This window comes from Oryx dammah, unplaced genomic scaffold (genome assembly GCF_014754425.2).
Source record: "Oryx dammah isolate SB20612 unplaced genomic scaffold, SCBI_Odam_1.1 HiC_scaffold_24, whole genome shotgun sequence".
NCBI classification, from domain to species: domain Eukaryota; kingdom Metazoa; phylum Chordata; class Mammalia; order Artiodactyla; family Bovidae; genus Oryx; species Oryx dammah.
The window spans coordinates 50,444,323-50,467,663 of NW_024070208.1; the positions used below are offsets into that span (position 1 = coordinate 50,444,323).

At 39.0% G+C, this 23,341-nt stretch overlaps 1 protein-coding gene across 1 annotated transcript; it reads right to left on the minus strand.

Annotated features, from left to right (window-relative positions):
- Positions 1–713: 713 nt before the first annotated feature.
- COMMD6 (COMM domain containing 6) lies at positions 714–22,956 on the minus strand. Its single transcript, XM_040266880.1, has 4 exons — positions 22,179–22,956; positions 22,079–22,090; positions 9,280–9,432; positions 714–2,928 (listed from the first exon to the last, which is right to left on the minus strand). Exons 1-4 carry the CDS (start codon positions 22,218–22,220, stop codon positions 2,878–2,880), a joined length of 258 nt encoding a protein of 85 aa, XP_040122814.1. The 5' UTR covers positions 22,221–22,956; the 3' UTR covers positions 714–2,877.
- Between the last annotated feature and the right edge of the window lie 385 nt (positions 22,957–23,341).

Here is a 23,341-nt window from a genome sequence, read left to right on the forward strand (position 1 = left end):
GGTGTGAAGTGGACTGAAAATTCCCAGCAGGGAGGGTCAGAAAAGGAAACAAAGGTAAGAGGTAGAAATGAAGTTTCTTGCAGTGGTGCCAGCCAAAATGTCAGACTCCAGCTGGGGTCACCATTTCTATAGAACAGCAAGGCCTGTTTGATGTATTTCAGGTTTGTCTCCTGGTTTGGGGATGCACTACACATTTGTTAAAGATACATTATACCATAAAAAGAACTGTAAGGACTTTTCAAAAGCATACAGAAAAACCAACATTTTTATCGAGTATTTTAACAATTTCTTCCAGTCTTTATTTTTTGGCCACACCATGTAGCATGCTGGATCTTAGGTCCTCAACCAGGGATGGAACTTATGCCCTATGCATTGGGAGCGTGGAGTCTTAACCACTGGACTGCCAGGGAAGTCCCTCAAGTATTTTTTTATAAAATGGTATTTTTTAATAATGCAATATGAACTTAAAAATAATTTTTTAATTGCACTTCCTCTCCCTCTTCATATACCCTCTCCATCAATCCGGTAAACATCTTTCCTCTTACAATCCAGTAAACATCTTTCCTTGATTTCCCTAATTTTCCATTAAGAATTCAACTATATACTGAGTACATTTTACATGGTTTTATGAAATAGCTGTATGTTAACAGCAGGTGTATTGTCAATACATATTGATAATCACAGGTGAGTGGTATGGTATAGCAGAGATACAATGAATTTATTCAACCATTTATTCTTTATAACAGACAGTCGCTGCTTCCTTTATTTTGCTTTGTACTGCTTGAGGAAATGTTACAATAAAAATCTTCACACAAATATCTTGTTATTCAAGTTTATGCTCACTTGCTGTTGTAACGAACACTCTAAAAATCTCACCAGCTTACCACAACAAGAGTTTATTTCTAGCTGACATCACTGCCTGGTGCAAGTCAGGCTGTTACCATGAGTGTGCCTCCAGTCGTGATCCAGGGGATCCATCTTATGGGTTTCCTATCTCAGATATTTTCATTTCTAGCAGTCAACATGAGAGAAAGCTTGGAAGCCAAGGAAAGGTTTATGACAAAGACTGGATGTGGTTTGGGACACGTCTGCCCCAGATTCCACTGGCTACAACCCAATCAGAGGCCCCAACCTCACTGCAAGGGAGGCTGGAAAATGCAGCCTTCTTGTGTGCCCAAACTGGAACTGGGTGAACATTTAGCCAAATTTGCAAATGTTTTTATATAGATTAGCGGCTTTATTCCAAAGGATGTATTTCTCAACTGCAATTTCTGAGTTGTGAAATTTCTACACAACTTGTCTACATCACTTTGCAAAAAAGACCATAATAATTTCTGTCAGCAGAGTACGAATACTCAGCACCATTTTTACTTTTCTAAATCTCCCTTCCAAAGGTGCTGAAAGACTAGAAACTCAATTGACCAGATTCCTGTGTCAACAGGATCCTGGTTTAACTTCCACCAATCAGAGACACTCTCACTGAAACTAGAAGAGTGAAGAAAGCAGGCAGCCTTTACTTCATTCGAACATGCTGACAGATGGCAGAAATGGCCTGTATAGTGGCTTCCAGGTGACATCCTGCATTGTGCAGAGAGTACTGGCAGGGGCTTTCCCTGAAATTCCTGCACTACTGGGTTTTCTAAAAGCCAGCAATAATTTCTCCTCATTCCCTCAGTCTTTCTCACAGTTAAGTGAACATTTAATTTCTTACATAAAAATATCTTATTTCAAATATTTAAAGAAATTTGTTTGTAGACTAAGAGCTAACTTACACATCAACATAGTAGATCTTTTGTTTAGGACCCATTTTTTTCTCACATATGATTTTTTAATTCTTATATTTCAGATATATTTGTTTTATATTACAGTTGTGGAACTGCTGTCTTCCTAAGCCTTAGTTAACATAAATATTCTGTAGCACTTCTAATTTTTATATTTTATAGTTAAATCGTTAACTCATCTGAAATTTACTTTTGTATGTGCTGTAACTGCTAGTATCATTTATTAAATTGTTTTCTCATCCAACTAAAATACCATCTTTGTCTCAAATATCTTGATCTATTTCTAGGCCACATAGTCTATTCCAGTGATCTGTTTAACTGAGCAATGCCATATAGTGTCGACTGTTGTGGTTTTATAAAATATTTTAACTGGTTTACAAATCTAAATTCAAGAGATCACCTAACACAATAATCTGTGTTACCAGGTTAACTCAGTTGTATATAAATTCTTAATAAAACTTATCTTTCTATGTCTGCATATACTTGAACTCTCTACAATATTAATAACAGAAATATCTGAATGCTTGGCTAATATAAGGGAGCAATGGCCAATCCTAACCTGATTCCAAATTTTTTTGAGAAGCAGCAGCCTCACTCTTCTCACTAACTGCTTTCATAGCAAATGAATGTTATAAAACTGAAATTGTAAAGTAACATTATCCTAAGCAAATACTACTTTTGCCATTTATATATACTTTATATATAAGACTGTATATAAAGGCATCTATGTAAGAGCTTGTTTATAAAATGGGTAACACTACCAGTAATTTTTAAAACTGTTGGTTTAATACATAAACTTGTGTTGCTTTTACTATTATTCAACTGTTTGATTTATTTTTTTTATTAAGATATAATTCACATACCACAGAATTTACCCTTTAAACTACCAAATCAGTGGTTCTTGGTACATTCACAAAGCTGTGCATCGATCACCACTTTGTAATTCCTGTTTGTCTGATTTTTTTTATTATTATTTAAAAAAGTGGAAAACCAAAAGTATAATTTTCATTCAATAAATATCATTCAATCCTTAAGCAGCTTTGTTGCAGAAAGTGAAGTCCGTGATTTTAGATTATTTTCAGTTTAGAATCAGTTTTCACACAGTTTCAATAACTGCAGCAATTTCCTTGAATTGTCTGTAGAAATTCTGAGGAGAAAGGGGGAAACAACATTAATTTTGCTTTTAGAGGATTCTTTAGTTCTTTTAATTATATCTGTCCAGCGGAGGGTCTATAACTTATTAAGTCTGCATTTTAATGTTAAATTCTCAACCATTATTATTCGAAGCTTACCATAAGAAGCAAAAGGTGTAATCTGGTGCAAGCAAAAATACTACTGTAGGGTTGAATAATTAGCTCATAAATAAACTTTCTGAAAGCATCCAACAAAGTTCTTTAGGACCACACTAGGAAGATTTATTAAATGTCCAGCACTGTCATAAACAATAAAGACTTTTAAAAAATGACACATTGGGTCCCAGGCTTTGAACCAGTTTTAATTTAGTGAAAGACTGCATTTCAGGATGATTGATAGAGGCTGTCTTGTCAATTACAATAAGCGAGACCCAACACTGACAGCAGCTTATATGTGTGTGTGCTCAGTGGTGTCTGACTCTTTGCAATCCCATGGACTAGGGCCTGCCAGGCTCTTCTGTCCATGGGATTTTCCAGGCAAGGATACTGGACTGGATTGCTCTTTCCTCCTCCAGGGGATCTTTCTGACTCAGGGATCGAACCAGCATTTCTTGCGTCTCCTGCATTAGCAGGAGGATTCTTTACCACTAGCACCACCTAGATTTATATCCTCATATTTTCCCTCTTCTTTGGACTTAATTCTCTATTTTGCTTCTTAAAAGAGTATCTGTATTTTGTTTTAATTCATGTGTAAATTTATTATGAAGGAGAAAGTAAACATTTGTTCAAAAACATATACTGATGATCATAATTTCAGCTACTGCTGCTGCTGCTGCTAAGTCGCTTCAGTCGTGTCCAACTCTGTGTGACCCCATAGACGGCAGCCCACCAGGCTCCCCCGTCCCCGGGATTCTCCAGGCAAGAACAGTGGAGTGGGTTGCCATTTCCTTCTGCAATGCATGAAGGTGAAAAGTGAAAGTGAAGTGGCTTAGTTGTATCCAACTCTTAGCGACCCCATGGCCTGCAGCCTACTAGGCTCCTCCATCCATGGGATTTTCCAGGCAAGAGTACTGGAGTGGGTTGCCACTGCCTTCTCCAATTTCAGCTACTAGAAAGATATTAATCAAAAGCTCAAAGAATGTTCCTTCATCCACAGTTTTGTAATGGGACTAACAGGCTCTGACTGCCTTGTTAGCTATCAGCCATGTAAGAACTAACTTTAAAAGGACTGTCCCATTTGTGACCTTTTTCCTGAGAAAATTTTAAGAGGTGGAATCTGGGAGCAAAAATGCAGCAAAGAAAAATAAGAATTAGTCCAGTATTATAAATTACAAAAGGACTGAGACCTGTATTACTTTTTGAAGTGGATTTGGTCTTTATATTCAGCTGAAGGCTACTCATATATCACAATACACTGCATTTATGTCTTTTCAACCTAGTCTTAACTGCTTCTAAGACACCATTTCACATTAATAGTGTTGAAGCATGACCCTTTTTTGTTCTAAAGTGGACATATCAGTTCTAAGAGACAGAAATTAAAAGGAAAGAAAATCCTTAAAATCACTACCTCAAAAAGATATCTGCACTCTCAGATTCAATGCAGCGTTACTCACAATAGCCAAGGTATGGAAACAACCCAAGTGTCTACTGACAGATGAATGGATAAAGAAAATGTGGTGTGTATATATACACAGTATTATTCATCCTTTGAGAAGAAGGCAGTTGTGCTATTTTTGACAATATGGGTGAACCTGGAGGACAATATGCTAAGTAAAATAAGCCAGACACAGAAAGACAAATACTACATGATCTTACTTATATGTGGAATCTAAAAAAATGTGAGATTCATGGTAACAGAGAATAGATAGCAGTTATCAAGGCTGGGAAAGTAGAGGACATGAGGAAATGCAGGTAGAACTTTTCAGTTACAAGGTAAGTAAGCTCTGGAGACCTAAGGCATAGGTGCTGGCCACAGTTAATAATATAATAATGCACTACATATTTGAAATCTGCTAGAGAAGAGATTTCAAGTTTTTACCACACACACACAAAATGTTAACTATCTGAGATGATGGATATATTAATTAGTTTGACAGTGGGAATCTTTTCACAATGTAAACATACACCCAAACATCACATAGTATACCTTGCATGTATACAATTTCTGTCAATTTTACCTCAAGAAAGCTGGGGGAAAATACAGTTTGTAAAAGAAATCAAAAGTATCCCAGAGGGCTTTCCCCTGTGGCTCAGTGGTAAAGAATCTGCCTGCCAATGCAGGAGACCTGGGTTCAATCCCTGGTCCAGGGAGGACCCACATGCCTTGGAGCAACTAAGTCTGCGTGTCAGAACCACTGAAGCCCGCACGCCTGTCCTCCATAACAAGAGAAGCCCAAGTACTGCATCTACCCCCCGCTTGCTACAAACAGAGAAAAGCCCAGGCAACAGCGAAAATAAAGAAATTACAGAAAAGCATCCTTGAGTGGTATATGAGCAGATTTTCTTAAAATAGAAGTCTGGGGTTCCAGTTCAAGATGGTGGAGTAGAAGGACGTGCACTCATCTCCTCTTGCAAGAGCACCAAAATTGCAACCAGCTGTTCAACAACAATCAACAGGAGGATGCTGGAACGCACCAAAATACCCCACATCCAAAGACAAAGAAGCCACAGCAGAGGGAGGGGGCACAATCACAATAAAATCAAATCCCATACTCACCAGGTAGGCAAACCAGAAACTGGAGAACAGTAATACCGAAGAGGTTCTCCCACTTGTGGAGGTTCTGAGCCCCATGTCAGACTTTCCAGCCTGGGGATCTGACAAAGGCACTAGGAATTCCCAGAGAATCTGACCTTGAAGGCCAGCGGGATTTAATTACAGGACTTCCATAAGACGGGGGGAAACAGAGACTCCGGTCTTGGAGGGCACAAACAAAACCTTTTACACACCAAGACCCAGAGCAAAGGAGCAGCAAACCCATAGGAGACAGAACCAAAACTACCCGCAAGTGTCAGAGAGTCTTCTGTGGATGCATGGGTTGGCAACGGCTCACCACAGGGATGGAGGCACTGGGAGCAGCAGTCCTGGCCTTCCAGGATTAAGGCCTTCCTGGCCCTATGTCCCCCTTGGCATAAGCCCTCTTGGAGGCTGCCATTAACCCTACCATAGAGCCCACAGGCCAAGTGCAACTCCACCCATCAGCAGATAATTGGATTAAAGATTTACTGAGCAAGGCCCTGCCCACCAGAGCAAGACCTAGTTTTTCCCACCTTCTCCCTCCCATCAGGAAACTTACAGATGCCTCTTAGCCTCATCCACCAGAGAGCAGACAGACGAAGCAAGAAGAACCACAGTCCCATGGTGACTAGGACAAAAACCACATTACAGAAAGTTAATCAGGTTGAAAAAGCAGAGAGTTATAACCCAAATGAAGGGACATGATAAAACCCCCCAAACAATTAAATGAAGTAGAGATTGGCAACTTTCTAGAAAAATAATTCAGAATAATGATATTGAACTTGATCCAGGATCTCAGAAACAGAACAGAGAAAATGCAAGAAATGTTTACAAAAGATCTAGAAGAACTAAAGAACAAACAGAGATGAACAACACAGTAGAAGGAATCAATAGGAGAAAGGAGAATAATGGAGGCAGAAGAACGGATAAATGACCTGAAGGACAGAATGGTAGAAATCACTACCACAGAAGAGAATACAGAAAAAGAATGAAAAAAGAAAAAAAAAATGAAGACAGCCTAAGAGACCTCTGGGACAACATTAAAGCACCAACATTCGCATTACAGTGGTCTCAGGAGGAGGAGAGGGAAAGGACTTGAGAAAATATTTGAAGATATAATAGCTGAAAACTTCCCTAAGAGGGGAAAGGAAATAATCAACCAAGTCCAAGAAAAGCAGAGAGTCCCAGGCAGGATGAACCCAAGGAGGAACACCCCAAGACACACAGTTATTAAACTGACAAAAAAAATTTAAAAGCAACAAGGGAAAAATGACACACAACATACAAGGGAACTCCCATCAGGCTGTCAGCTGATTTCTCAACAGAAACTCTACAAGCCCGAAGAGAAAGGCACGAAGTATTTACAGTGATGGAAAGGAAGAACCTACAACCAAGAATACTCAGCAAGACTCTCCTTCAGATACAATGGAGAAGTCAAAAGCTTTCCAGACAAGCAAAAGTTAAGAGATTCAGCACCACCAAACCATCTTTACATGCTAAAGGAACTTCTCCAGACAGGAAACACAAGAGAAGGAAAAGAGCTACAGAAAATACACCTAAAAGAAAATGGAAATAGGATCATACATATTGATAATTACCTTAAATGTAAATGGATTGATGCACCAACCAAAAGACTGGCCAGGCAGATGAAAACGTATGCATGTATGCAGTTCGACTTACCACATCACTCTGCTTGACTCCCTAAAGTATATGTAATTATTTTATACTGTTAGGCTAATCATGTTCCCATTATGGCTTGCAACTGTAATTATCTTTTTTGTCTGACAATTGATTGTGAAAACTGATCAACATCTTTTACTACTGTGATTATGTAACTATTACTCACTTATTACCATTGTATCATGACTGGTCGACAGAAGAAAATAGAATTCTGTATCACCAAAATTGCTATTTAATAGAAAAATTTGTAATCATTTTTAAAAATCCAGATGCATATGAGAATTATCTTGGAATTTGCTAAAAAATACAAATGCCCAGGTATTACTTTTTTTCTTCAAAACCCCAGATATGTTTCTAATGAGCAGCCATGTGTAAAAACAACTGGACTATAGGATGATCTTTTATTTTTATCTAGTTTGTTCCATTTTTCCTATTCTATATTCAGTGCTCCCATTTCACTTCGTTTATGCTTTCCAATGTCTCCAACTTTTCTCTCTCTCTCTTTTTTTTTGAAGTTCCTTCTCAAGTCTTTATCAAGTGTGGTAGAAAAGCTTTTGTATACATATATGTGTATATATATATAGTATGTGTAATATATATATTTTAGAAAACATAAATTTTGTCTAACTAAAAAAATTATGACATTTTGATTCCACTTGATTTTGTATGAATAGAATGCTAGATTTCTAATTTAAAATAAACAGCAGATATACAACAAGCAACAAAGGTATATTGTATAGCACAGGGAACAATAGTCAATATCTTGTAATAACCTATAATGGAAAATAATCTCAAAAATAACATATGTATATGTATAACTGAATCACCCTGCTGTGTACCTGAAACACTGTTAAGTCAACCATATTTCAATAAAATATATATATCAAGAAGAAGAAAAAAGAAGTCTGGGACCAATATATTTTCAGTTTTATAAAGAATTCTCATTACATTTCCATTTCATTAATCATGGTGGCCTTTCTTAGATTATTTGACTTTTTTAGAGTAGGAAGAGCTGTAAGTAAGAATTCATATCTTTTCACTCACCATAGGTATCAAAATGAACAAACAAAAACAAAACTCTAAGGTCAGTTAAATTAGCCAAAGACAAAGCATTTCCCTGTATGTACATTGAAAAGAAAATCTGATTTCTCATCTACCTTCTTTCTCCCTTTCTTGCTTACAGAAAAGAGGTGAAATAATAATATATATAATGGGCTTCCCAGGTGGTGCAGTGATAAAGAATCCGCCTGCCAATGCAAGAGACTCAACAGTTACAGGTTTGATCCCTTGGTCAGGAAGATCCCCTGGGGGATGAAATGGCAATCCACTCCAGTATTCTTGCCTGGAGAATTCCATGGACAGAGGAGCCTGGTGGGCTTTACTCCATGGGCCCACAGAAAATTGGATACATCGAGCAACTGAGTGTGCGTGTGCACACACACACTAAAAATAATAATAATATATATGATTCTAAATATAAACTACTAAGTTACTCAAAACCCTAGCAGATAAAATTAGCTATCAAGTACTAGTATTAGTGGTCTGATCTGCATTTAGTAAACATCAGTAGTCAGAAAATTCAAGGTCAATACTGTTCAAAGGTAAGATTAATTTAGCTTTATCGAATATTAAGCCTAAGAACAATAAAACAGTTAAATACAAAGTAAATACCCTGCTAGAAAAGATGCAAATTTCTTAAATACACTCACAGATGAGTACTACAGAAGTGATGGAGTGTCAAAGTATACAAATTCAAAATGTTACATTGAAAATAATATATTAATAATTCCAAAATAAAACAAATTGAGATCTTTTGTATGTGTTAATAAATGTAAAGCACTCAAAAGAATTGCAAATCAAGTTAAAATTTTCTCTTAAAAATGATTTTATGTATCTTTTTAAGCAGCAGTTATAGAATAACAGCTAAAACTGAATACGTTATATCACAAACCTGAAACTGTGGGATTGTCATTTCAAAGGACTTGTTCTTCACTTGGCCTGAATGATCTGCCACCTTGAGCATCACTGCAACATAAGGATACTTAAGAGATCTGCAACTGTCGGAGCTCACAGCCATACCCAGCTTCCACTGAAAATCTATGAGCTGTAATAAAAGAGTTCATAATAATACACCAGTTATAACATTGCCCTGAATGCAGATATTTATTCACATTTACTGCTCTCGAATTCAAGTTTTAACTTCAAGGCCAATCATAATAAAAGAAAATGTCTTCAATTTAATATTGTTAGGGGGATAATAATCAAATGAACATGGAGAGAGGCAAAGGGACACAAACAGGGTTGGAAAACAACAACACTGTCATAATTACAAAAGGGAAAACACAAAAACAAAATTTTCCACCAGATGTGGAATGGAGGTAGACGTGTCAATATCATTTTCCTTTGTTTTTCAGTTTGCTTCTGTCCTTAAGGGGACTTTTGAATCATCTCTCATCTCATTTTCCTGTTCCACATATGTCCTTCCTGCATTTCACAACCCGAAAGTCCTAAAGTGGAACGTGAGTTATATACCATCGTCATATTTGACTGAGGCACACATGAGAACAATTCATTTCCTTCCTCATCTCAGTCCTTGACCTGAAACCTTACACTAGCATGAATACTGGGGAAGGTGGTTTTAGATTTCATCACTGCTGACGGATACTTGGCAGGTGATGTGCTAGGCAGTTTACATGCATTAAATGCCACACTCAATCATCATAACATTATAGACTATTATTTCCATTTTGCAGATGATAAAACTGAATTTCAGAGTGCTGACATAATATGCACAAGGTCACACATTTCTGGACTCACAGCTGAAACCAAAGTCTTTTTGACTCCAAAGATTACATGCTTATTGACTACTGGTTGCCTCAATACTTTCTAGCTAATTCTTTTCAATGATTGCTCAGTGTTTCCATGACATAAAACAGGACTGGATAAATGCAGCCCTTAATACAGAGCTCAAACATTAAGACAGTATACGGAAGAAAATTTTGTATCTTGTACCCAAAGCTTAGGCAGATAGGTAGGATACAGTAGGCACTTACCAAAAGTACCTATTGACCAATACCTTTTGCAACCAAATGAATGCTTACTGGGCAAAAAGCTTTACTTATTAATAAAATTTTTTAAAAGGTGGGTTTACCATAAGGACCAAACTTTCCTCCCATCTTCAGACTGGCTTTAGACAAAATCAACTACAGTATGAAGGCCAGGCTGGTCCTGATAAAAGGTTAACATCTTTGATAAGTAAAAAGACTGTACAAGTCCTTTTTAAATAAAAGTTTCCCATACAAAAATAGAGAAAGGATAATGGGTAAACAAGAAAAGACCCACAAGCTGATAAATATATGAAAGGAAACAGGAAAATGCACATTTAAACCACAAAGAGATATCACTACACACCCACCAAAATAGCACAATTTTAAGTTTGACGATTCCAAAACTGGCATGGAAGGATGTGTCACAATGCACTGATGGTAGTCTAAACTGGGCCAGTCTTTCAGAAAATTAGCTTCACTGAAGTTATACATGTCCAGAGATCCAGTGAGTCAATTACTAAGGATAAAACTTAGAAAAACAAGATACTTATATAATAAAGTTCTCAGAAGTTATATTCAAAATAGCCCTAAACTATAGATACTCAGATGTTCATCAGTAATAAATGAAATACTGCAGAGCAATGAAAATGAAAGAATTTCAGCTACCCTTAACACAAAAAAATCTTGAAAGAGACAAGTCAAAAATTTCATTATTCCATTCACTTAAAACTTGAAAAAAAGTAAATATGATATTGTTTACAGATGCATATACAGATGGCAAAACTATGGAAAAAAGCAAGACTATGATTATCACACAGGGATAATCATTACCTCCAGGGAGCAAAGTGGAGGATATTTGATCGGGGAGGGGCATATGGTGAGCTTCTAGGGTACTGTGTGGCAGTGGTTTAGTCACCAAGTTATGACCGACTCCTGTCTCTGTCCATGGGATTTTCCAGGCAAGAATCCTGGAGTGGACTGCCATTCCCTTCTCCAAGGGATCTTCCTGACCCAGGGGTCAAACCCACATCTCCTGCACTGCAAGGGGATTCTTTACCTCTGAGCCACCAGGGAAAGGTAGTTGTACTTTGTACTGTTGTATTTCTTGCATTTTGACTGTAATTACACAGATGTTCACCTTTAAATTACCCATTTTTTGGGTAGCTATTTGAGGAGATGGAGGTTAATTAACTATACTATAGTAATCATCCTGCAGTATATGTATGTCGAGTCATTATGCAGAGTTGTATTTTAATTATATCTCAATACAACTAGAAAAAGTAAAATTATTCATTAAATAATTCATATGTTATGTATGTTTTGGTATATGTGTTCCCTTGCACATGTAGCAGAAGAAGGGGAGGATATGTCAGTGAGCTCCACATTTCTGGTTGAAAGGAAAATTTTATTGAAAGGAAAGCATTAGTGGGAATAAACTTAAGGTTTGAAGAATAACAGAACTGAAAATGAGAGGGAAAAAATGTTTTATATATTCCTTAAATATACATAGAGCAAAGAACAAATGCTTGGTGAATATTAAGTTGAACCAACTAGAGATGAAGACAGTTGATATGTGGCTTAAGGGGAAGAACATTTATCTGTCTTCAAGTGAAAGGTTCTTATAAGAAAGTATGGAAAATAGAGCTGACAAAAGTTCAAGAATCAAGAAGCCATAACTTTTTGCAAAATTGTATAAGTTTTCAAAAGTTAAGAGTTGACTCTTTAAAAATGTGGGTTTGAATGCAGGGGTCCACTTACACACAGCTTCTTTTTAATAGTAAACAGCAGAGTACTACACGGTCTACAGTTGGCTGAATCCACATACAGGAAGAGGAACCCAGGATATGGAGAACCAACTATAAATTACATATTGATTAATCCCTATGCTGTTCAAGGGTCAACTGTATTTTACCTTATTATGAAAAACATTACCATGTCAGTTATTTAAACTTTTCCAATTGGCAATGGTTACTCACTAAAAGTTTCTGAGTACAGAGAAGAGCATGAAAGTATTGATTTAAAAATATTCATCTGGTGGCAGGAGAACACAGTAATCCAGGTTCAAGGTTTTCTGTACCGGAACTACAGTGGTGACACATAGGATTAGGCTTATCGATAAAAGAATGACTTGACAAGTCTTGATGATTGTCTGCAGGGTTATGAAAGTTTGAGCCCGAATGACTAGGAGAATATATCATATAGGAACCAGGACTTTTTATATTTTAAGTCTAAAAGTATTATCAAAACGTGATAATTAAACTATATGAGAAAAGAATCTAAAAAACAATTAATATATGTATATGTATATGTAACTTAATCACTTTGCTGTACATCCAAAACACAATATTGTAAATCAACCATACTCCAATAAAACTAACACACAAAAAAGGGATAAGGAATATCTAAATAGGAATGTTCACTAAGCAGCTAGAAATTTCAGAACAGACTTCAAGGGAGTTCATAATTAGAGATACCATTTTATATCAGTTAGATGGTGACATTCAGAAACCTAACCAATCATTTTTTAAATGTATTTGGCCATACAACTCATTGATGCAAGAAGTTATATTTTTACTGTCCACAATAAAATGATATAGTAAAATATTTAAAAGTCTGAAATAAAACTCTGGATTATCCAGAACATTTCAAGCAGAACAACAATTAAAGAACACAGTGTTGGCATTCACTGACCATTATGATGGTGGAACTGGCAGATGGGAAAATAGGGAGAGCTGTCATTTACTGTGGGGAAAAGAGCTTTTCACATGGAGAAAACAGCTGGGATTAAGTTTATGGGATGAGAATTTCTCAAATTCTAAACTGAGTATTTACATGCAAATTAAAAATAAGACTTCTAAGAAGTGTGTTGAGCCTCAAATAGGAATTAGCTGCAGAGAAGATTTTCAAAAGAATAAAAAACAAAAACAGAGCTGTGGAGAATATTAAAAATAAAGCAAAATAGTCCAAATTTCTTATAGAATGAAGGAAACGATTTGAAAAGAAAAAATACAGAAAAACTCAGTACTTAAAAAAAAATGAGAATATCCATAAGTAAAATGAACACAAAGAAAAAAAACAATCAAGATGCAAGTATAGATAAAAAAAGTAAACAAAGAAATTAGCTGTAGTCTGTCACACTAAAATCATTTCACAAGCTGGCCTATATCTCAACATTCAAAAAATGAAGATCATGGCATCTGGTCCCATGACTTCATGGTAAATAGGTTGGGAAAAAATGAAAACAGTGGCAGATTTTCTTTTCTTGGGCTCCAAAATCACTGCAGATGGTGACCTCAGCCATGAAATTCAAAGACACTTGCTCCTTGGAAGAAAAGCTATGACAAACTTAGACAGCATATTCAAATATTCAAAATCAGAGACATCACTTTGCCTACAAAGGACCATATAATCAAAGCTATGGTTTTTCCAATAGTCATGTATGGATGTGAGAGTTGGACAATAAAGAAGGCTGAGCATCGAAGAATTGATGCTTTCAAATTGAGGTGCTGGAGAAGATGCTTGAGAGTCCCTTGGACAGCAAGGAAATCAAACCAGTCAATCTTAAAGGAAATCAACCCTGAATATTCATTGGAAGGACTGATGCTGAAGCTCCAGTGCTTTGGCCACCTTACACAAAGAGCCAACTCATTGGAAAAGACCCTGACACTGGGAAAAGACTGAGGGCAAGAGGAGAAGGGGTTGACAGAGGATGAGATGGTTGGATGCCATCACCGACTCAATGGACATGAGTTTGAGCAAACTCCAGGAGATAATGAAGGACAGGGAGGCCCGGCATGCTGCAATACACGGGGTAGCAAAGAGTTGGGCACAATTTAGCAACTGAACAATAACGAAAAATTATGGCTGAAGTTATCAGTAACATAAAAGCATCACAATAAAAACTGTGTACAAAGAAAAAAATTTTAAGACCATTTCAGTTTAAATTTAACTTTTATTTTTCAAAATACAACCTAGGAGAAAATTTAAAAAATAATCATGCAAAACTGTGCTATCTGAAAAACTATCGTCATATTCCTGTGTCCTCATTCCTAGTTTTTGTATGCAAGTTTTATAGCCAAAATCACAAAATACACACTTATATGTTCTCTCCTTTTTTAAATGAAAGTTTTCAAATGGAAAGTATTCTGTACACATTAACTGCTCTCTGTACCATAAGGAAAAGATTGGTTAAGCAACTCATCCAAGGATACAAAACTAATAGAGCTGGTATTCAAATCCAAATTTGTCTGATTCCATATCCCAGCCCTTTTCATTATATCAATACTTAGCTGCAACAAGACAATGATTCAGAATTACATGAAGTTCTAATAAGTAAAGAAAAGCAGACAGGTCTGGGATGGGGCAAGAATGTTTAGCATCTTCTAAATGCTAGACCTGAATTGTCCAATACAGAAGCCACTAGCCACCTGTGAATATTATTAGCTCTAGCCTAAGTAGACAATGTTTGCTAAGCCTTTCTCATCTTGCTCAGCAGCACCTTCATCCATGCTTTGATTTTCTTCATAGGACTTATTGATTTTATTTAGTTGCTAAATCGTGTCCAATTCTTTGTGACCCCATGGATTGTTAGCCCACCAGGCTCCTCAGTCCGTGGGATTTCTCAGGCAAGAATATTGGAGTGGGTTGCCATTTCCTTCTCCTGGGGATCTTCCTGACCCAGGCATTGAACCTGGGTCTCCAACACTGGCAGGCAGATTCTTTACTGCTGAGCACCAGGGAAGCCTTTAGAACAGTTTCTAAAATCATGTTAATTATGGTTCATCCCCTATGTCACCATAGGGGGAAATGGCCTTATCAGTCTAGTTACTACTGAATCTACTATAACATTATCTGATCTGATACAAACTGAGTGTTCCAATACGTTATCTGTTGAACTAATATGTTTAGAAATTCAGGGGTATATGGTAAATGATCTCCAAAGACAGTTTCCAACAACTAATGCCACTCCTCTCTGTAAGTACACATCACTCCTCACATCAAGAAGGGGGCCTTATTTTCTCCCTGCACAAATCTGAGCTGTCCCTGTGCTTGTTTTGACAAGTAAAATATGGCAGAAGAGGTGCTCTGGAACCTGTGAGCCTGAGCCTTAAGAGAACTGGAAGCGTGTGCTTCCTTCTTCATGGAATGCTGGATCTTGGAACCTACCCACTTGGAACCCAGCCACCATGACGTGAGCAGCCACATGAGGAAGAACCAAGTCACGCCTATGATCAGCTCAGGCCAGGTCGTGACTAGCACGTGAGTGAGACCTCTTCACTTCCGGCCCAACTAGGCTCCTAGATGACTGAGGTCCCAGCTGACCTGAGAGGGCGTAGAAACCACCACCCAGCTAAGCCCAGTTAACCCACAGACTCATGAGAAACAATTAAACAGCTGTTTTAAGTCACTAAGTTTGGGGTGGTTTGTCATGCAGTGACAGATAACTCAAACAGAGCAAACACAACTAGCTGAAAATAGCTTTGTTAATAAACTTACTGTGATATATGATATTTATCAAAAATAAAATCTAAAAACTAGCTAATCTTAACTCTATTCATTTATAGAAACTGTAGCAAATACAAATAATTAAAGCAATGTTTTAATGACCTTTTCTCCAAGTGGCTCAGGTTTGAAACTTCAGTTAATTTTGATTTTTCTCTCTGCAACACAAAACACGAATTCCTAGGTACTCAAGATCTGATTTCAGTCAATGCCACTGATATTTACTCTCTCCTTCCCAATCTCACCATTACAAAGTCTTTTAAAAAGCCTACCTTCAGACTTCCCTGGCGGTCTGGTGGTTAAGAAACCACCTGCCAATGCAGGGGACACAGCTTCAATTCCTGCTCGGAGAAGATCCCACAAGCCATGGGGCAACCGAGCCATGTGGCAACCACCACAATTACTGAAGCCCACAATCTAAAGACCACGGGCCACAACTACTGAAATCTGTGCTAGAGTCCATGCTCCATAAGAAGAGAGGCCACTGCAATGAGAAGCCTGTGCACCGCAAGGCAGAGTAGCCCCAACTCACAACTAGAGGAAGCCTGCATACAGCAATGAAGACTCAAGAGCAGCCAAAAATGAGATAAACAAATGACTCTTTAAAAAAAAAAAAAAAAGCTTGCCTTCAATTTTACTGCGGCCCCCTAATTAGTTTCTTGCCTTTGGTCTTTCTCAGCTCCAATCCAGAGGAGACTACTTACGAAGGAACCAAATCTAGCATCACAGGTCAAAACCCTACTGCCTCGAGAACTAGTTAGAACCCTTCCCTTGGCAGTTAAGACCCCTCACAGCACAGTCCCAAATCACTTTCGTGCTCAAGCTGGACCGCATCCTTTCTTTACATTATCTTTCAGTCTTTACACTTTTGTTCATGCTGCTCATTCCTCTAGAATACAACTCTCAAAGGTCTATCTAAAATTCAAAATGCCTCCCAGTTTTCCCTGCTCTGTGAAGTCCTTCGTGGTTTACTCAACCGTTCTACGAATGTTCATGTCACTTTTTACACCGCAGCACTTAGAACATTCTGCCTTGAACAGTACTCATCTGTGGATCTGCCTCCCTCCCCCACCATCTACTAGACTGTAAAGTCCCTGAAGGGAGTTCATACATCCTCATTTGACTTGCAGGTCCCAACACAACACACAGGAGAGCAAGAACAGTCATGCATTTTATCAATTATTACACAAACTGTACAAAAATTTAAGTCACCGTCTCATATATGTTATGTTAGGTGATGATAGTGGTAAAGAACCCACTTGCCAATGCAGGAGATTCAAGAGATGCAGGTGGGATCCCTGGGTTGGGAAGATCCCCTGGAAAAGGGAATGGTAACCCACTCTGGTATTATTGCCTGGAGCATCCCATGGACAGAGGAGCCTGGTGGGCTAGAATCCATGGGGTCACAAAGATTTAAACATGACTGAAGTGACTGAGCTCGCAAACATATCTCATAAATAGGAAGAAGGAAAATGGCACTAGATGTCATGGGTCAATACACATCCTTCTGTTAATACTATAAAATTACCAAGAAGGAAAGCAATAAAATGTGGCAACAATCATTCATCTATGCTAAGGAGTTCTAATTAGACATCTATAAAAGGGAACCGTGAATTAGTTCAAAACAATGACTCTAAGTATCAGAATGTGAAGCAATGAGTAACCTTAGACCTTCTGGTGCTGGACAAGATGGGATGGTTTGTTAAATTTAACAAGTTCAGACTCAAGTCGACAGACCTGAGTTTGAATTTCACCTCTGCATCCCTCTACCCATGTGGCTTTGGACAAGTTACTATGTCTCTATGCCTCAATATTCAGTGAAGTATTTAGGAAACAATAGCAATACTATGTTCTAGGCACTGGGACTATAAAAAAGTAAGAGTTCCTGACCTCAGAAACTTACATTCTAGTTGGAAAGACAGACAATAAGCAAATACATATACAATATGGTGGCAGTAAAGTGTGAAAAACAATAATTTTTTTTGGCCACACCTCCTGGCATATGGGCTCTTAGTGCCCCAACCAGGGATGAAACTGCAGCCCTTACAGCCCTTGCAGTGGGAGCTCAGAGTCTTAACCACTGGACGTCCCAAAAGAGGTTTTAAAAATGCACATAAGGGGACAGAGTGACCAGGAAGGCTGTTTAGTTACAGCCTGGGGCAGATCTCCATGAGGAGATAATTTCTGAATGCAGAGACACCTGAGTCAAGTGAAGGAAAAAGCCACATGGATACCTGGAGAACGAGGCTGGAGTGGCATGAGCTAGAAGAGTGTGGAAAAAACAAAGCGTCATTGTTTGAAGAGCCTTTAGGCCAAGGAAAATATGTAAGACTTTTTTCTAGTGAGACAGAAATTCTCTCTTATAATTGGCTTCAAGAAGGGAAAAGACCTGGTCTAGATGGCCAAAGTCCCTCCAGACTGATGACTAGCACATGGAAGTTTTAAGAAGGAAAACAAAAAGACTAAACCGTGAACCAAATGTAGTAGCTAGGGATTTCCCTGGTGGCTCAGTGGTACAGAATCTGCCTGTAATACAGGAGAAATGGGTTCAATCTCTAGGTCATGAAGATCCCCTGGAGGAGGACATGGAAACCCACTCCAGTATTTTTTCCTGGGAAAGCCCATGAACAGAGGAGCCTGGCAGGCTACAGTCCACAGGGATGCAAAGAGCTGGACATGACTTTGACTAAACAACAACAGTATCTACACAAGAAGATGGTAGCAGCAAGGGGAGATAAATTTAGAGAATGTAAGAGGGAATGTTTGCTGATGGACTGTATGTGAGGTGTGAACTCTCACTGGACGTGTGGTCCCAATTAATCGTGCTGATTCTTATATTGGTGAGAAATATTTAAAGACAGAAGGTACTACAGCTCAAAGAATTTAAACTAGTATTAGTACTAAAAATGAGCTATATCTGGTACATTGAAAAAGCATATACTACAAATAGAAATGACATCGCTAAGTCAAGGATTTTTTCACCTTACAATACTACTAAATACAAATAACCATTTTGTCTGTATTTTAAAACATATCAAAAAACACATCATGAACTTTGAATAAAAATATTCCATTTGAGTTACTGGAGGTAAAACAGAAGTGTGAGGTCTCACTAACAACTGAGGGTGCGGGGTGGGGTAACAGATTTTAACTCACATCTGTCTACACCTGACCTACCTCTTGAGAAGGCACGTCAGGAAGCAACGGTTAGAACTGGACATGGAATAACAGACTGGTTCCAAATAGGAAAAGGAGTACATCAAGGCTGTATATTGTCACCCTGCTTATTTAACTTATATGCAGAGTACATCATGAGAAACGCTGGGCTGGAGGAAGCACAAGCTGGAATTAAGTTTGCCAGAAGAAATATCAATAACCTCAGATATGCAGATGACACCACCCTTATGGCAGAAAGTGAAGAGGAACTAAAAAGCCTCTTGATGAAAGTGAAAGAGGAGAGTGAAAATGTTGGCTTAAAGCTCAACATTCAGAAAACAAAGATCATGGCATCTGGTCTCATGGGAAATAGATGGGGAAACAGTGGAAACAGTGTCAGACTTTATTTTGGGGGACTCCAAAATCACTGCAGATGGTGACTGCAGCCATGAAATTAAAAGAGGCTTACTCCTTGGAAGGAAAGTTATGACCAACCTAGATAGCATATTCAAAAGCAGAGACATTACTTTGCCAACAAAGCTCCGTCTAGTCAAGGCTATGGTTTTTCTAGTAGTCATGTATGGATGTGAGAGTTGGACTGTAAAGAAGGCTGAGTGCTGAAGAATTGATGCTTTTGAACTGTGGTGTTGGAAAAGACTCTTGAGAGTCCCTTGGACTGCAAGGAGATCCAACCAGTCCATTCTAAAGGAGATCAGTCCTGGGTGTTCATTGGAAGGACTGATGCTGAAGCTGAAACTCCAGTACTTTGGCCACCTCATGTGAAGAGTTGCCTCATTGGAAAAGACTCTGATGCTGGGAGGGATTGGGGGCAGGAGGAGAAGGGGACAACAGAGGATGAGATGGCTGGATGGTATCACCAACTCAATGGACATGAGTTTGAGTAAACTGCGGGAGTTGGTGATGGATAGGGAGGCCTGGCATGCTGCAATTCATGGGGTCGCAAAGAGCGACTGAACTGACTGTCTACACTGAGCCTCCCAAGAATTCATCAATTACAGTTTGGGTTTTCCTACCCTGGCACTGGATTTTATGGCGGTTTGTGTTATGGCAATTTGTGATTCTTTGTATTCACCTGTCTCTCCAATTCAGGGGACAGCAATTTGCCCGTGACCTCACTTCTCTGACAAATCCAAGAACTGTTCATCGTTTAGTCTGTTCAGCTTTTCACTTATTTTAAAGCAGAGTGATGACTTCCAAACTCCTTACACACTGGACCAGAAACCAGAAGTCAATCACTTTTTTATAATTTTATTCATAAAAGTTCAAACATCTTTGGTTAGATTTATTTCAAGGCACTTATGACCTACTAATGTTAAAAATGACATCTATTCAAAAATATTTTTCAACTCTGTGTTTGAACTGCAGAAAAACACTGAATCATCTTCCTAAACTCTAATATCATTTCTAATAATCTACTTGTAAATTATCTTGGCTTTTTCGATGCACAATCATATAACATGTGAACAAATGCATGAAGGGATGTGGAGCACACTGAGTAACAATCCCCTAAGATGTCCACATTGCAATCCCCAGAAACGTGTGAGTATGTTACTTTACATGACAAGACAGACTCTGTAGATATGTCTAAATTTAGGATCTTGATGTGGGGAGGTTTTTCTGGATTATCCAGCTGCGCTTTAGAGGAAAGTGGAAAAGGATCAGCATTAAAAAAGGCAACATGGTGATGAAAGCAGAAAGACAGGTGATGACAGAAGCAGAGGCTGGAAGGATGCACTTTGAAGATGGAAGAAGAGGCCACATGGAAGGAATGCAGGAAGCTGAAACAGACAAGGAAGCAGATTCTCCCCTAAAACTTCCAGAGGAAATACAGTCCTGCTGGTACCTTGACTTTAGTTCCACGAGACTAATTTTGAGCCTTTTCTTAAATTTATTTTTTAATTGGAGGAAAATTGCTTTACAATGTTGTGTTGGTTTCTGCCATACAATGCAAATCAGTCTTAATTATACATATATCCTCTCCCTTTCTGATAATTTTGAACTTCTGCTCTCCAGCACTGTAAGAATAAATGTGTTGTTTCAAACACACCTTCCCCTTCACCCTCCCCCCTCAAAAAAAAAAGGTTCAATGTTTAAAACTCTGTAACCAGTATACTTCAGTCTCAGGATACCTTACTCAAATAAACATAGGACTTAACGTAAGAAAACGGTTGAGATGATTTATGACAGACTGAATTAAAGTTATTAAGCATTAAATCTGACCAAAGCCAGACAGGGGGTTGATTACTATCTGCTTTTCCCCCAGTCTCTCAGGAATCCTCAAAAACAACAGCAAGATCAGCTGGAGCCAGATGTCAGAGGGCAGTCAATGGACATCTCTCAGTCCTTGTGTTCTCCTTATTTATCTCAGCCCTTTCTTATATTTGTGTGGTCGTGGGTAACTTCTATGTTTAAAATACTCTTTTAGTACTCTTCTGGGTAGTTTTAGTACTCTTCTGGGTAGTGTTACAGGTTACTTGCTAAAAAGAGTTTATTAGTTGAAACAAGACAGGAACTCTTGCAACAAAGAAACCGTCCTAAGATATGCTTAAAAATTCAAATTCTTATCCCAAGCAGAAAAAATACAAACAATGAAAGGTTAGAGGTAAACTCTTCATCTTCAACAAACTGCTTTTTAAGGGCTAAGAAAATGTTTGCGGTGCTATCTTTGTAAATTTTAACAATTTCTTCTCTGTATACATTACATGCCCAAATACTGTGCACCTAGTGTCGAAACAACGGCGCTTAATCAAGGAAGATTAACATCTGGTCTGTACTCTTTGGGCTGGAGTGGTTGGGGGAGATTAGTGGCTACAACCTCAGGAGCAAAGTGGAAGGAGCAATCAGGAAGGCGGGACGAAACTCAGGGACTCGCGGACACAGGCCTTGGTAGAGGGGAGTGCTAGGAAAGGCTCACGGTGGCATCGTCCCGCAGCTGCCGGCGGCGGGCGAAGGGCCAGGTTCAGTCGCCCGTCCCTTACCCAGCAGAGCCGGGCGGAGAACGAGACTGGATGGCCACTCACTCACCTGGTTGGTGACCTGAAATGGAAGCAGAAAACACAATTCAAGGAACAGTCTTTCTTGCTTCGGAGCCCGCTGCCCCAGTTCCTTTCAAGCCAGGCCTTACCTTGGACTTAGCATCCAACGGGGGCTCACTGGACTCCTCCATCGCACCGTTCACGGCTCCCACCAGCCACTCTGGTGGACGCTCCCGAGAGCCGCAAACACTTCCGCTTCCTCTTCCCGCCCCTCGAGGCCGGCCCACGCAGGGTACTTGGGGGGGGCGGATAGAAACATCTTTGTATTATTCTCCTTAGTCTCAATAAGACATCAGGTTTATGGAGCCGGACAGTAACAAAGAGAAAATACTGTAAAGGAAAAGGTTTTAATATTTGGCATATAACCTGTGCAGGGAAAGAGCGACTATCTTTAGGATGCCGCCGCCCCCTACCTATCCCATAGACATGGACTCATCCAGTCTGCCGCCCACAGCGCCCTCTGCGCAAGCGCAGACTTGTGGCGGCGCAGCCTGGTTAGAAAGCAATGCGAGCTCAGTTCAGTCTCTCAGTCTTGTCCGACTCTTTGTGACCCCATGGACTGCCGCAGGCCAGGCATTCCTGTCCATCACCAGCTCCCGGAGTTTACTCAAACTCATGTGCATTGAGTCGGTGATGCCATCCAACGATCTCGTCCTCTGTAGTCCCCTTCTCCCGCCTTCAGTCTTTCCCAGCATCAGGGTTTTTTCAAATGTTAGTTCGTCACATCAAGTGGCCAAAGTATTGGAGTTTCGGCTTCAGCATCAGCCCTTACATAGTCTCATTTTTTAAAAAAGGAGACCTGATAGATTAAATGCCTGGCTTATAGAAACATGATAATATTACCCTAGTCATGATTTCTTATTGGGGGTACACTTCTTTATCCATACTGCCGACAAATTAGGCCAAATTATATTAGGTTTTGATATGTTCTTAAGTATTGCAAGAGAAACCAAGTAAGATGGTAGGTGTTGCAAGAGGGCATCAGAGGGCAGACACACTGAAACCATACTCACAGAAAACTAGTCAATCTAATCACACTAGGACCACAGCCTTGTCTAACTCAATGAAACCAAGCCATACCTGTGGGGCAACCCGAGACCGGTGGATCATGGTGGAGAGGTCTGACAGAATGTGGTCCACTGGAGAAGGGAATGGCAAGCCACTTCAGTATTCTTGCCTTGAGAACCCCATGAACAGTATGAAAAGGCAAAATGATAGGATACCGAAAGAGGAACTCCCCAGGTCATTAGGT

Coding starts and splice junctions, on each gene's coding strand:
- COMMD6 (XM_040266880.1), bottom strand. CDS start 22,220: ATGGAGGAGTCCAGTGAGCCCCCGTTGGATGCTAAGTCCAAG. Junction 2,929..9,279: donor TGACAATCCCACAGTTTCAG/GTTTGTGATATA, acceptor CTTTCTCCTCAG/AATTTCTACAGACAATTCAA.